The sequence below is a fragment of the Monodon monoceros genome, unplaced genomic scaffold, assembly GCF_005190385.1.
Source record: "Monodon monoceros isolate NGI ecotype Baffin Bay Population unplaced genomic scaffold, NGI_Narwhal_1 Super_Scaffold_6, whole genome shotgun sequence".
NCBI lineage: Eukaryota > Metazoa > Chordata > Mammalia > Artiodactyla > Monodontidae > Monodon > Monodon monoceros.
In genome coordinates, this window is record NW_021703783.1 from 49,575,228 (window position 1) to 49,589,668 (window position 14,441).

Below are 14,441 nucleotides of genomic sequence, written 5' to 3' on the forward strand. Positions count from 1 at the left end.
ATATATATATATATATATATATATATATATATATATATATATACACACACACACACACACACACACACATATATATATATATATATACATACAGTGGAATATTACTCAGCCATAAAAAAGAATGAAATAATGCCATTTGCAGCTACATGGATGGACCTAGAGATGATCATACTAAGTGAAGTAAGTCAGAAAGACAAATACCATATGATATCACTTATCTGTGGAACATAAAACATGACACAAATGAACTTACATACAAAACAGACTCACATAGAGAACAGACTTGTAGTTGCCAAGGGGGAGGGGTGTGGGGGAGTGATGGATGGGGAGTTTGGGACTAGCAGATACAAACTATTATATATAGAATGTATAAACAACAATGTCCTATTGCATAGCTCAGGGAACTATATTCAATATCCTATAATAAACCCTAATGGAAAAGAAAAAAATTAGCTCCTAACGAGATCTTCATTTGATGTCTGACAAATTATTCTAATGTTCCTCTAAAAGAACAAGACTAATCTTCTTTTTTAAGAGACAGGATTCTGCTATCAATTATTTTAATATAAAACTATAAATATTATAATATTAGAACAAACAGTAGTCTCTAAAACCACCTCTTATCTATAAAAAACTTATTGTAAAATAAAGAGCATATCTTGAGTCAGTCCAACCTCTTACACTGGAAAAGTCAACAATTCAGAAAAATAATTCAGGTTGAGCCCTACCTCATACTACGGCCAAAATAAATTTTTATAAAATATTAGAAGCATGTGTAAATTATCACCTAATGGTTCTCTGGAATAGGAATTAATTTCCAAGCATAAAAGTAATAGGAAAAACATCACAAAGGAAAAGATAGTTTTGACCACACAGGATTTTAAAGCCTCTGCATATCCCTCCTCAAAAAAATAAAATAAAACATAAATTGAAAAAATTGCAATCAACAGTCAGTACTTTATAGTGAGCTTTGCAAATTAATAAGAACCACAGTATTTCAATATAAAAATGAGCACGGCACACAGACATTTACACTGTCTAACAGATACAAGAAAATAACTTCCTACTTCATAATAGGAATTTAAAAAATCAAATTGAAAGAACACTGAGGGACCACTTTTCACTTTTTAAGTCAGCAAAACAGCTAACATGATTAATAACACATGTTGATGAAGTTAGTAAGCCAGGCACACTCCAACACTGCTAGCCAGGGTGCAAATAGGCACAGCCTTTGCGGAAAGTAATTTGGCATTTTGGCAATTTAAGAGCCTTTTAAAAAGTTCATAGCTCATATCCTTTGACACAATAATTTTACATCTAAGAATCTATTCTTAACAAAATAATGAGATGAACTTTAAGATTTTGCTACACACATGAATCCAACAAGTATTTTCTGAGAGCCTGTTCTATGCTGGGCCCTGTGTTGGCAGTCATGGTGAATAAGACAAACAGGGCTACTGACCATCTGTTACTTTAAAAATGATGTTTACTGTGATATTTCTAGTATGCCAACCCTAAAAACAATCTAAGTAACACAATAAGGGAATGAGTAAATAAATTATGGTATGTTCATAAAACAATATTATAAGGGCATTAAAAATAACTTTTGGAAAAATGTGTAGTGACATGGGAAAATGCTTATGTTAAAATGTTAAAAGCCAAAAAGTCATTATGCAAGACCAAATATATAATATTACTACAATTATGTAAAAATATATATATACTCAATGTAACACAGGTTACATAAGTGATCTCTGTATTTTTCTAAAAGTCATAAAACCTGGGCTCTAGTCTCAGCTTCACTGCTTATTACATGACTATGGGAAAGTCAGTTAAACTTCACAAGCCTCAATTTTCTAATTTGTAAAATGGAGCTGTAATTCAGGCCTTGACGCCCTCCCAGAACACAAATTAGATAATGCATGAACTGGTGTTTTGTAAGTTGAAAAGTTCTGAACAAATAACTGCATACTGGATTTTCTTAGTAGAGAAGGATGATTAGATCTGAAAGACTGAACCCCTTTCTCCTACTTTTCTATGTCTCCTCTCTACTTCAAATTCCTATTCAGGGCTTCCCTGGTGGCGCAGTGGTTAAGAGTCCGCCTGACGATGTAGGGGACGCGGGTTCGTGCCCCGGTCTGGGAAGATCCCACATGCCGCGGAGCGGCTGGGCTCGTGAGCCATGGCCGCTGAACCTGTGCGTCCGGAGCCTGTGCTCCACAATGGGAGAGGCCACAACAGTGAGAGGCCCGCGTACCGCAAAAAAAAAAAAAAAAAATTCCTATTCAATACAATGTTCATTTAGGGGAAGTTTTTCTTGACTTGTCCCATTCTCTCTCGATCACTTACTTTGCATCTTTGCCACATTTATATGTACTACATTAATTCACACTTGTTGGCCAAGTATATCTCACATAGTGACTTTTCTTTTTCTAATCTGGAATCATTTATGAACTGAGTTTTTAGGAAATTCTAAAACTTCCATTTCTTCATGCCTATCCTAATCTTTTGCCCAAAGGAAATAGGGACATAACAACTGCTTTGCCCTAAAATCAATAGATCTCTTCAGGAAAACATTCTGTAATGTCTCTGATGGGTGACATCTGGATCTAAAATATTATTCCCATCGCTATTATATTTTAAGTGTAAACCTTCCTCTGAGGCGAAGACCACCCACCTGATGCCTTGTGAGGCACTGTTCCCAGCAGAGGGACATTGACGGTTGGGTCTGCCATGATGCCTTTATCCAGGGAGCGCAAGGACAGGAATTCATAGAAGTATTCTGCCTACAACAAAAGGCATTGACAATCAGCACCATGGAAACCACAGCGAGTGGGAAGGCACTTCTCAATTCATCATCTCTCTGATGGAAGACTGACATTTTTCACTACAGGAATTCTGGAGCATATGGCACTTAAAATATTGTGTAGGCATAACTCTCTCTTCTGGGTTTTAGAACTCTAGAATTAGATTCCGCTTGGAGAGAAGTGATTCTTTAAAAATATTAGTAACACATATCCACGATATTCACAAGGTAGCCTTTTAGCTTAAAAGGATTGAGAAAACTTCTCTTAAGGAAACAGGTGATGTCAAAACAATCTTCAACTAGCCCTTAGAAAATCCATCTGAGCTTCTTGGGTCATTCTTTAAATCTTTTCAAATCTGACGTGAGTCTTTGACCAGAATTTGGAAAGATGTAATAAATAAGTGATAATGAAAGCAGCAACCTATTGGCAAAAGAAGACATGAAAGTCCAAAATTTAATTTTCTTGGTGTGAATGTTTATTTTTCAGTATCATTCCCTTTGGAAGGTTTATATTTAACATCTCAATTTAATTATGGAGAGAAAAGTCTAAAAATGTGAAAACCACCTCTTCAATAATGATAACAAGCCGTAAAGCTTTATATTGTAAACATTTTCATTTTCCCACTGAGTCTAGTTGAGAAAATGATTCTTGCTACTTGAATGGCCATGAAATACTGAAAGTAGTGATGTATAATCTCACTGTAGAGCTTTGATGCTTAACTGATCCTCAGCTGGATTATTAAAACGGTTTGTGATGGAAACAATGTGTTCTTGCTTAAGAATAAAGAACAACCAATAAATAGCACAGATTCTGAAATGAAAGATAGGCAGATTGAGAGGTTCTGCAGTTATCTGTAGGATATCCAGAATTTGGATGGGTTAATTAAGTTGATTACATAAACATGGGCTAGGAAGAGGTTTAAAAAAGAATACAGCCTATCTTATACGCAGTATAAAAATTTATATGCAGTATAAAATTTATTTTCCAATGTGGAAGATATAAGAGATATATGGTAGACATTGACACAACTTTCTGCCTTAAGTCACAATATCAATGTATTAGGCATTAAGGGCTTTACCATGAGGGTGATCATGCAAAAGGGTAATCTCAGCAGCTATAGGGACACTGTCCATGCCTGGAGTGAGTTGAAAAGCACTTGCAGCTTTCACTAGGTCAAAAGGGGCACCTTCACTGACCAAGTTCCCACTGCAACCGCTTCTTTGAATTGTGGCAGTGGTTCCAGAAGACCACTGTGAAAGGTTCCCTGGGTGGGTAAAAAGAGTTGTGTGAATTAATTTTACTAAATTCTTTCACTAGGAGGGCCCTGAGGATAAAGGGTCATAAGACAGTTAATTCCTACCCTGTCTAAGGGAAGGATTGCAAAAATTCTGATGAAAAGAGTGTCATCAGGAAAGGTCATTCAATTGGAATGAATTCCTTTGAAAAAGAAAACACTATTTATGTCCCTTCAGGAAAACCAACGACTATTAAAAGTGGGCTACTTCTTAGACGGCGTTTCGTGAATCTAGGTGTTTTAAATGACTTCTACCGGCTGTGCTTCCCTCTATACTTTACTAGATAATATTTGTCCTTCCCCTTTTTGTTCTAAAGCATATCATGGTAGGTATTATGAAGGGATTTGGCACTGTATGCCCTTGTAATTAATAACTTTTGGTTACTTATATTACCAAGTACAGTAATATCAGCTAGCAACAATAACACAACAACCACTTGTGAAATTCCACATGCCAAAATATTCGAAATATTTGTATTTATAGTACATTTAACAATGGAAAAGGGCTGAGTGGACAGAGTGCAAATATGTTGAAAATAACACATTTCAGTAGCTATATTGCTTCAAATAACACATAATGTTATCATTTGCTGCTCCATAATTATACCTTTCACGTTATAAATTAAATCTATGTTTATATGGATGATGTATTTTAAAAATGCATTTATAAAAACTAATATAATTTCAGTAAGTTTTTAAGATCATTTTTTGCATTAATAAGAAAAAGGATGAAAGACTAGACACCAAGATTAAAACAATGACTGTGTAGGATTTTTTTTTAATTGGAGTGTAATTGCTTTACAATGTTGTGTTAGTTTCTGTTGTACAACAGTGTGAATCAGCTATATCCCACCCCTCTAGGTCATAACAGAGCACTGAGCTGAGCTCCCTGTGCTATGTGGCTGCTTCCCACTAGCTGTCTATTTTACACATGGTAGTGTATATATGTCCATGCTACTCTCTCACTTCGTCCCACCCTGCGTCCACAAATCCCTTCTCTACGTCTGCGTCTCTTTTCCTGCCCTGCATGACTGCGTAGGATTGATAGTAACTGATTTTTTTCCTTTTTGTCTCTTTTCCAAATTTTCCACATGTGGTTCCATGACTTTTATAGTGAAATAAATACACTTATCTAACAACAGGCATTAACCATATACCCTGCTTTCAGTTCTGTGTGGCTGATGATAATCATTGGCTCTATTTGTATAAGTCTCTGATCAGAGTTGAAATATTCTTCTTGGGCTTCTATTTAGTGGGGCCACGCTCACGTAACAATGTATTTAATCTCTTGCAGTCTCCCTGAAAGTGTGCTTCCAGAAAACAACACTCGGTATTTAAGCAGATTCTGAATGTCTCTTTCAAAAGCTTTTGATGATGTTCACAGAAAGTGGGGCTGAAAGAATTTCACTCAGTCCAGAAATATAACTTCATAGAACCTTTGGGTCTCCTGTTGTTGCTTTTGCGTGTGGTCACGTAAAGTAGGTTGGGAAGCACGAATGCGCTATATTCAGTTCCAGAGAGTTTATAATTAGCATTGGCATGGCCTCGCCACAGCATGCAGCTAGGTTTAATAAACTTCTCTGGCAAGCCAATACTCTGATCTTATCAATCACAGATTTTACACTACAGGTTTTAGGATGTCCGTTTGATTTCTTTGAGAATCAGTAAACATCATGGCTTTTCTACTACAGTTCTAAGACTATCACAAGGAACTGGTCAAAACAGTTTCTTCTTCGGATCTTATCAGCAAAAGGTAGCTACCAGAGAAAACCTTTTTACTTATTTGGCTTTCTTTTTAGAGATGATGATGCTATAATCTCTAAAGTATATAATTTTCTTCATACCTGGTATGTATTTTTCAAAAGGACTTTGTCCATGTTCATGTCCACTGCCTTCTTACAAACTCCAACTTGAAAACCACTTAGAAATTGACCAACCCTTTGTCTGATCTCAACACTGACTTCTTTCAGTTTCACTTTGTCATTATAAAGCAATCTATCAAAATCACCAATACCATATAAATATTTTTACAAATAAATTATCATCACCATGAGGTAGAGATGAAATATATTCCTCATTTAGCTTAAGGGCTTAAATATTTCCCTCAAAATCATAGAAAATGGCTGATGGAAGAGGTGATAAATTTATTAATGTCATATTATAACTCCTAGACAGGACTTTCTGTTCTTACTTTATTTATAATAAACATTCTTAGTCCCAAAACTCTCTCCTGGAAAAACTTATTTGGGGGCAAATAAAACCTAAATTCTATGCCAAAGAGAACAGAGAGCTAGCTTTAAAGTTTGGGAACAAGTTTCACAAATTGCACATTTATTATTGAGATAAAAGTAACTCAGAGCATGAACTGCAATAGGGAGGTGGCATGTTGGAGAGCATAAAACCTCTATTAGGAAAAAGTACATTCTGTTACATTAAATGACACTAGTGGAAACTCAGGTAGCGGTAACTAGGATGCTTATTTGGGAAACACATGAAAGGATTGCCTTGTATTCAAACAAAGAATGGGTCTATTCAGAAGAATAATTCACTTCTAAATTAAGTTGCTGAGAAATCTTGCTGGCCTGGTTTGCCACGCAGTAAATTTTCTTTTCATAGAGGGGTATAAAAGACACCCAAATATTATCAAGAAAGGAGGGCTGGAAGCCATTTAACTTGCTTCCAAGCAACTTGGCTGAGTCTTAGAGTTGTTCCTTCCAGAAGAGATGAAGACATCATTTAAACAGCAAAATGGGATAACTCATAAGGCCTTTGCTCTGGCACTCATTTTGGGGTAGACATGGAGAAAGGAAGCAGAGAATTGCATTAACCATTGGAAGGAATGGAGAGAATCCAGTATTTCTTTTCCACCTTTGAAGTTCTGAGTTTATGGTATACACTTAATCTAATAAGCACAATAATTGCAGGAACCTCTGAGTTAAGAATCAAAGGTTCTTCATAAAACCATGGCTCTCAAACCTCTTTTAACTTCATGTATTACGATGTTGGCCTAAGTATTCATGGGAAAACTTAAACAATAAAGGTATCGTATTTGTCCCTCCAAAATTTTCAGGTGATTTAAAAATACAGAACAGGACTTCCCTGGTGGCGCAGTGGGTAAGAATCCTCCTGCCAATGCAGGGGACACGGGTTCGAGCCCTGGTCTGGGAAGATCCCACATGCCACAGAGCAACTAAGCCCATGTGCCACAACTACTGAGCCTGCGCTCTAAAGCCCGCGAGCCACAACTACTGAAGCCCATGCGCCTAGAGCCCGTGCTCCGCAACAAGAGAAGCCACCGCAACGAGAAGGCTGCGCACCACAATGAAGAGCAGTCCCCACGCACCACAGTTAGAGAAAGCCGACGCACAGAAATGAAGAGGTCTTTATTTCTTCACACAGCCAAAAATAAAAAATATAAATAAATAAATAAATTTATTAAAAAAATACAGAACATACTGCCATAAAGTTTGAAATTTTACCAATAATTTTTGCTGAGTGTTCATTATACTCTAGTCACTGTTCACTTAATTGTCACAACAGCCTACTATTACAGCATACAAGTATGTTCAGATTAGCCAGGCCCTGAGCCTGAGAATTACTAAAGGGATATAAAATAGCTCCTACACGGTATGTGAAATGCAAGAAGAAATCTACTAAAATAAGCAAGAAAGGAAAATAGTTCAATGCTGAAGTCCCAAACAAAACGAATAAGCATGCCCAATGCTTAAAATAATCTGACACCTGAATGTCTAGACCAAAAATGCCAGATCTCACGTTCTCCCTCGGCATTCTTCTTGTTACCTCTGCAAAATTTCATCCTTCAAACTCACAACTCCTTATCCTTGGATTCTGCGACAGTCCACTGATTCTTGTCCCACATCTTGACTTTCCTGCATGTCCTTATTAAGTCTCCTTTCAGCTCACAGTCTCAGAAAATCATTCGGACTCAAGCCTCAGCTCTTCATTCGTTACATTCTGCCGTAAAACTCCTGCACTTTCACAGACTGAAGTACTGAATATTTCCTTCTGAGCAATGATGCTCAGCGTGAAACATTTACACTACGTCATGGTGTGCTGTTTCAGCATGGAGCCTCATTCACAAAACACCATCCCCACCTGATTTCTTTGCATCTGTCGACAGTATTATCATTTTTCCATAATAAAGGCACCAAACCTTAGAGTTGTTTCTTGCCTCTCCCGATAGCCAGACACAAAAATCTTATCCTTTCTCTTTTCGTAATCTTTTTTTTTAAAACATCTTTATTGGAGTATAATTGCTTTACAATGGTGTGTTAGTTTCTGCTTTATAACAAAGTGAATCAGCTATACATATACATATGTCTCCATATCTCCTCCCTCTTGCGTCTCCCTCCCTCCCACCCTCCCTATCCCACCCCTCTAGGTGGTCACAAAGCACCGAGCTGATCTCCCTGTGCTATGCGGCTGCTTCCCACTAGCTATTTATTTTACGTTTGGTAGTGTATATATGTCGATGCCACTCTCTCACTTTGTCCCAGCTTACCCTTCCCCCTCCCCATATCCTCAAGTCCATTCTCTAGTAGGTCTGTGTCTTTATTCCCGTCTTAACCCTAGGTTCTTCATGACCTTTTTTTTTTTCTTAGATTCCATATATGTGTTAGCATACGGTATTTGTTTTTCTCTTTCTGACTTACTTCATTCACTCTGTATGACAGACTCTAGGTCCATCCACCTCACTACAAATAACTCAATTTCATTTCTTTTTATGGCTGAGTAATATTCCATTGTATATATGTGCCACATCAATTCCGTCTCTTCCTTTCATTCCCACTGCTCACCCTAACCCAACCTTTATTTCTTCAAGGTGGCATTACTGTAACATTTCTGAACTATCCTTCCTCTCTGCCTCTTTAAAATATCTGCCATAACATAAGCCAATATAGCTAATGAAAACATCCCTTTTTTATTGAAGTATAGTTGATTTACAATATTGTGTTAGTTTCAGGTGCACCACATAGTGATTCAGTATTTTTGCAGATTATATTCCATGATAGGTTATTACAAGATAATGGGTATAATTCCCTTGTTGCTTATCTATTTTAGATATAGTAGTTTGTATTTCTTAATCCTATCCTCTTAATTTGCCTCTCCCCCCTTCCCTCGCCCCTTTGGTAACCACAAGCTTGTATTCTATACCTGTGAGTCTGTTTCTGTTTTGTATATACATTTATTTGTATTATTATTATTTTTTGATGTGGACCATTTTTAAAGTTTTTATTGAGTTTGTTACAATATTGCTTCTGTTTTGTGCTTTGGCTTCTTGGCGGAGAGGCATGTGGGATCCCAGCTCCCCAACCAGGGGTTGAACCCACACACCCCCCTGCACTGGGAGGCGAAATCGCAACCACTGGACCGCCAGGGAAGTCCCTGTGTTATTTTGTAGATTCCACATATAAGTGATACCAAGTATTCTTCTCTGTCTGACTTACTTCAATAAGCATAATATTCTCTAGGTCCATCCACACTGCTGCAGATGGCAGAATTTCATTCTTTTTTACGGTGGAGTAATACTCCATTGCATGTATAAACCACATCTTAATCCAATCGTCTGTTGGGCACTTGGGTTGTTTCCATGTCTTGGCTATTGTAAACAGTGCTGCTATGAACATAGGGGCTCATGTGTCTTTTTGAATTAGTATCACTTTCGCCACATCACAATCCTTTCCTGTCTCTCTTTATCTCCAGGATAAGGCCTTTAGCCTGTCTGAATGTCCTTCCACAATTTGGGTCCACATTTCCTTTATTTCTTACTACTCCCCAACAGGGATACACTGATGGAGCTCAACTGGCCTGCTCTGTACCTACCGGAGCCACACCTGTATCCCAGTGCTTTGGCCTATACTGACCTGTGATAGGACTTAAACCAGCCTGGCCCTTAAACATGTACCGCCATGTATTATTATGAAACTTTTCACATGTGTATATCATGTATTCTCATATATATTTTGGATTCTTTGTGTTGAGGATTATATATTTTTTTCCAGAACTCTATTGGAGATTCACTCAGCCTTGTGCACAGCACGAGGTATTTAATAAATATTTGCTGAATGAATGAATGACCTACCAAGGAACATCCAGATGTGTAAGCCCACTGCGTTCCAGAACACATGGTTGTGGTGAAGTGGCGTTAGCCTCTGATTCTACTGATAGGCAGCAGCTTCTCTGTTTTGGCAATTGCTCAATTACTTTTATGGGTCAAAAGATTCTCTTTTACTTTGCTGTGTGGCAGTCCCCGCAGCATACATAGAGAATAGAGAACATTTTAGAAGAAAAGAGCAGTCAAACAAACATTGACATTTGATAGCCAGCCAATCTGGGCATAGTTTGTAACCGTTTTATGCTTGTTTGGGGACAAAACCTTGGCAATCAGGCTCCCAGAAGGAATATAAGCAAATCGTGTAAACAAGGTCCAGTTCTGAATCATGACTGTCCAGTGCTCCTCTGGTTCATATTTCCCACTTGCATCTCTCCTATAAGTTACATAGATATACTTATAAGGACATGCAATTTATATAATTTTAAAAGTTTATAAATTTTGTAAAATTGTATAAATTTACGTAAATTTTGCATTCTGTAAGTTACAATATGCAATTGCCAATGTCACTGAAATATCAACAATGACCTTTTTCCTGCTTTCTTTTGAAACTGGCCCTAAGAGGAACTTGTTTCAACAACAAAAAGAAAAAGCACCTTCTCATGCAGAGTAGTTATTTAATTATGTCGCTGGCTTGGATTAAATTGACATTGAAATTAACATTTTTAAGGAGACAATTTCAATCAGCCTAGTTCTTCTGTTCTAGTAACTGTTTTTATACACACTAGAGTAGACCACAGTCAGTGGGCTGGTTGAGGGAGTGAAGTTATTGGAATATAATGGTAATAGTAAAACTTAAAGTCCAAGTAAACACACCCGGGACCACAAGAGTTTTGTAAACTAAAACTGGCAGGAGATCACACGGTTTGGCTTCACATGAATCTGAAATATCTAAGACATTTTCCATTTTTTCCTCCTAGGGTTTGGAACCATCATCGCTCATGCAAACCAGAAACAGACCCGGTTATCTGACAAATCCCTGGCTAGTCACTCTCTTTTAAGATTCCTAAAGATAGGAAAGCAATGCAAGAGAGCTATATTGCTATTTTGTATTAGATAAAACGAAAAGTTAGGTTTTGTTTTCTTTTTAATTTTTTTGAGGGAGGGGTATAACAAGGCAGCAGAAAAGCAAAGCATTAGAGAATGGAAAAGGTTTTTTTAAAATTCTTTTGAAGACTGAAAAAAGGGTATCAGTATAAAGACCACGTAGGCTCTGAACAAAATACAGTCCCCGTTCAGCACACATTCACCAGACTGCCAAAATTTTCCTTGGAAAGAGCAATGTTGGTAGGGTAGGAGATAGATGGGCCCCTGGGCTGGATGGCTGGTGTTTGTCAGGTGGAGTAAAATTGAAGCTTTGTTCTCACCAGACACTCCAGAAGCTGAGCTCTGCTGAAGTAAAGAGATAAGATGACCACTGCTGAGGTCAAGGAAAACTTCCCTGTCTGCACATGCACAGGAAAGCTCCTTGGGGGTGAAAAAGGGAGGGTGCGCCACCCCATAATAAGTGTGGACATATGCCCCACAGGCCTCTGCGGTGGGATCCATCTTAGCAAAAATGTGTGCACACACGTTGGGGAGGATCCTAGGACCAGTCAAGTGTGGAAAATAGAACAAGATAATTGTCCAAAGGTAAACAAAGACCCGGAAGGACTGTCCTATATAAGTGATTTAAATCACCTCTTTACTGTGCTCCTCCCCTCATTAGAGAGGACGTCCGTACCCTTTTTCTCTGGGTGTGTATTTCTGCCTTGCTTCTGTCTTAAGTAAACAGACTCCTTATCTGTGTGCTCTCCTACATGTTATGCTGTGTCTCTGATAATAAACTTTATACCTGTTTTTACCTCCTTGAAACATTCTTGCTTTCAAATGGGGATAAGAGCCAGGGAAATGCTGTCTTTAGCCTCTAGCTCCTGGTGGTCCAGCGGCTAGGATTCCTGGTTTTTTTCATCCAGGCTACCCGGGTTCAATTCCTGGGCACGGAACTAAGATCTCTCTTCAGGACCGCTCACTGCTGCCTCTCTGAGATCATCGACAGCAGTGGGGTTTCTGAAAGCTTCATTTCTTTTTATTCCTCAAGGCTTCTGGGACAAGTACCTCCTTCTCAGAATAAGCCTGCCCTAATTCAAGCATTTGTAAAGTTATGGGTCAGTGCCAACCTAAAAACTGGGCAGTAGGAAGAAGGACCATATTGGGCAATATTGCGTGGGGTAAGGTAAGGGACTGAGGAAAGAAAACATCATTCCAAGTGGTGCAGCTGGCACTTTGAGGGCTAGGGACAGTCTATACAGGAGGTATGGGGGAAAAAACAGTGTGGAGGAACTCAGGAATACAGCTACAATGTCTCCTGGACACTAAGAATAATTATTGGAGACCATGGAAGGGCTAATAAAGCAGCAGTATGAATGCAAGTGTTCTAGAGGAGATGGGAGAGGGAGAGTTCAGTTCTGACAAAGGAATAGGAATACTTTTTCTATTTTTTTCCTTCACATCTCAAGATTTACATTTGAATATTTCTTTTCTTAAAGCTTCAGAAGCAGTCATCGGATATTCACTTAACGGGGGTGGTGTGTGGGAGAGAATGTGCTAAGAGCTATTTCTCTAATAATAATTTAGAAACCAGGCAAGTACCCTTAACACCTCGTTTATTCTTCATCAGTATCTCATCCCCTTATTCTCTTTCACATAATTCACTTGGTGGTATATTTCAGCGTATCACATTTTTGGGCGGCAGAATGACACAAAGTGTACCAATAAATTTGGGTAGTACATATAAGTAGCTCAAAAGAGGCAAAGTTAATATTCCATTTCTTTCAGAGTTCTTTATAATTTATCCCTAGAGGTATATATTTATTACATTCTATTGATAAAAAGTGTTTGAAATTTTTAATCGACTTAGAAATGTCAGGAGATAGTCTCACTGATGGCTTTTAAAATATTTAATATTAGGTCATATTTTTCTTAGTTTAAGCTTCAGGTAGAGAATTGCTTCTGCAATTCTTTATTTTTTTTTTTTATTGAATCCACATGGACAGTATTAACTTCTCTGATAAAACCCAGAAAAAACACTTTCTCCCTTAACTTTGTTTTAAAAAAATGCATTAAACTAACTTGTTAATGGTTATGAGATATGCCTTAATTTGACTTCTTTGTTCATATCATTTCAATTTCATATATCAGAATACTATGTGACAAGATATCCTCCAATGGCCAGTTGTTCGGTTCCTACCTAAGAGCCAAAGAGAAAAAGAATCTGTAACCTCATAATTAGATTTGCAAAGTCCAAAATTTAGAGAACTAGTCTTACTAGCAAAAGATTCAAATAATAGTCACCACTATAAAGTTTTTTACACTTCAGAAAAAGCCACTGCCTCCAACATACAGCACAATTAGCCTTTTAAATCGTCTAAGCTCCTCTGGATATTTGCTGCTATAAAATTGTTAGTCATCCATACACCAATCATCCCTCTTTAAGAGAAAGAGAAACAGCACTGAAGCAATTTCCTGGAGACTACTGATGCTGAAAACCCATAATCTGAGGACTGGCTAAATCTATGTGGCTAACTCCAGTCGTCTCCAAGGACCCCTGAGCAATTCTTTTAAACATCCCTAGTTTCTCCCTTCTCCTACACACAATTCCATAGATTCCCCCAAGTCCTCTGCCCCATTCCTGCTGTCTTCACTCAACTGACGACAATATCTTATCCACAATGAAAACAGAGACTGCTAGATAGGAATTCTCTCAACTTTCCTCCATCTACCTACAAATAGGCCACATCCACATTCCATCCTGCTTCCTTCCCACATCCTCTGAGACTGGCTCCATCAATAATGTCATCTTCTCTCATCTATAATAATGTGATGAAAAGGTTAAAAACCCAACCCTGTGCCTACCAGGCTATCTTTCTTCCTTCCTATTATTATGATGTTTCCAGAGGAGGCTATACTTGTGGCCTTGGTTTTCTTGCCCATTGGTCTTCAGCTCATTAGAGTATGGCTTTTTTCTCTCACTATTAAAATGTTTTCCTAAAAGGTCACGGATGACTTCCAAGTTGTTAAATCCATTGAGCACTTTTCCGCCTTAATCTCTCCTGTATTCTCTTAAATTTTTAAACACAATCAGCTTCTCTCTCTCTTTGACCTATACATAAAAACAATTTGGGTTTTCTGTCTCCTTCTCCGATCAGTCTTTCTCAATGACCTTCAC

General features: G+C 37.9%; 1 protein-coding gene across 1 annotated transcript in view; it reads right to left on the reverse strand.

Annotated features, from left to right (window-relative positions):
* WIF1 (WNT inhibitory factor 1) overlaps window positions 1-14,441 on the reverse strand; it is an 87,195-nt gene that overhangs the window by 34,291 nt on the left and 38,463 nt on the right. Inside the window, exon 3 of the mRNA XM_029204656.1 lies at window positions 2,678-2,786. Within this exon, the coding sequence (XP_029060489.1) occupies window positions 2,678-2,786 (109 nt within the window). The remainder of the gene's footprint in view (window positions 1-2,677; window positions 2,787-14,441) is intronic.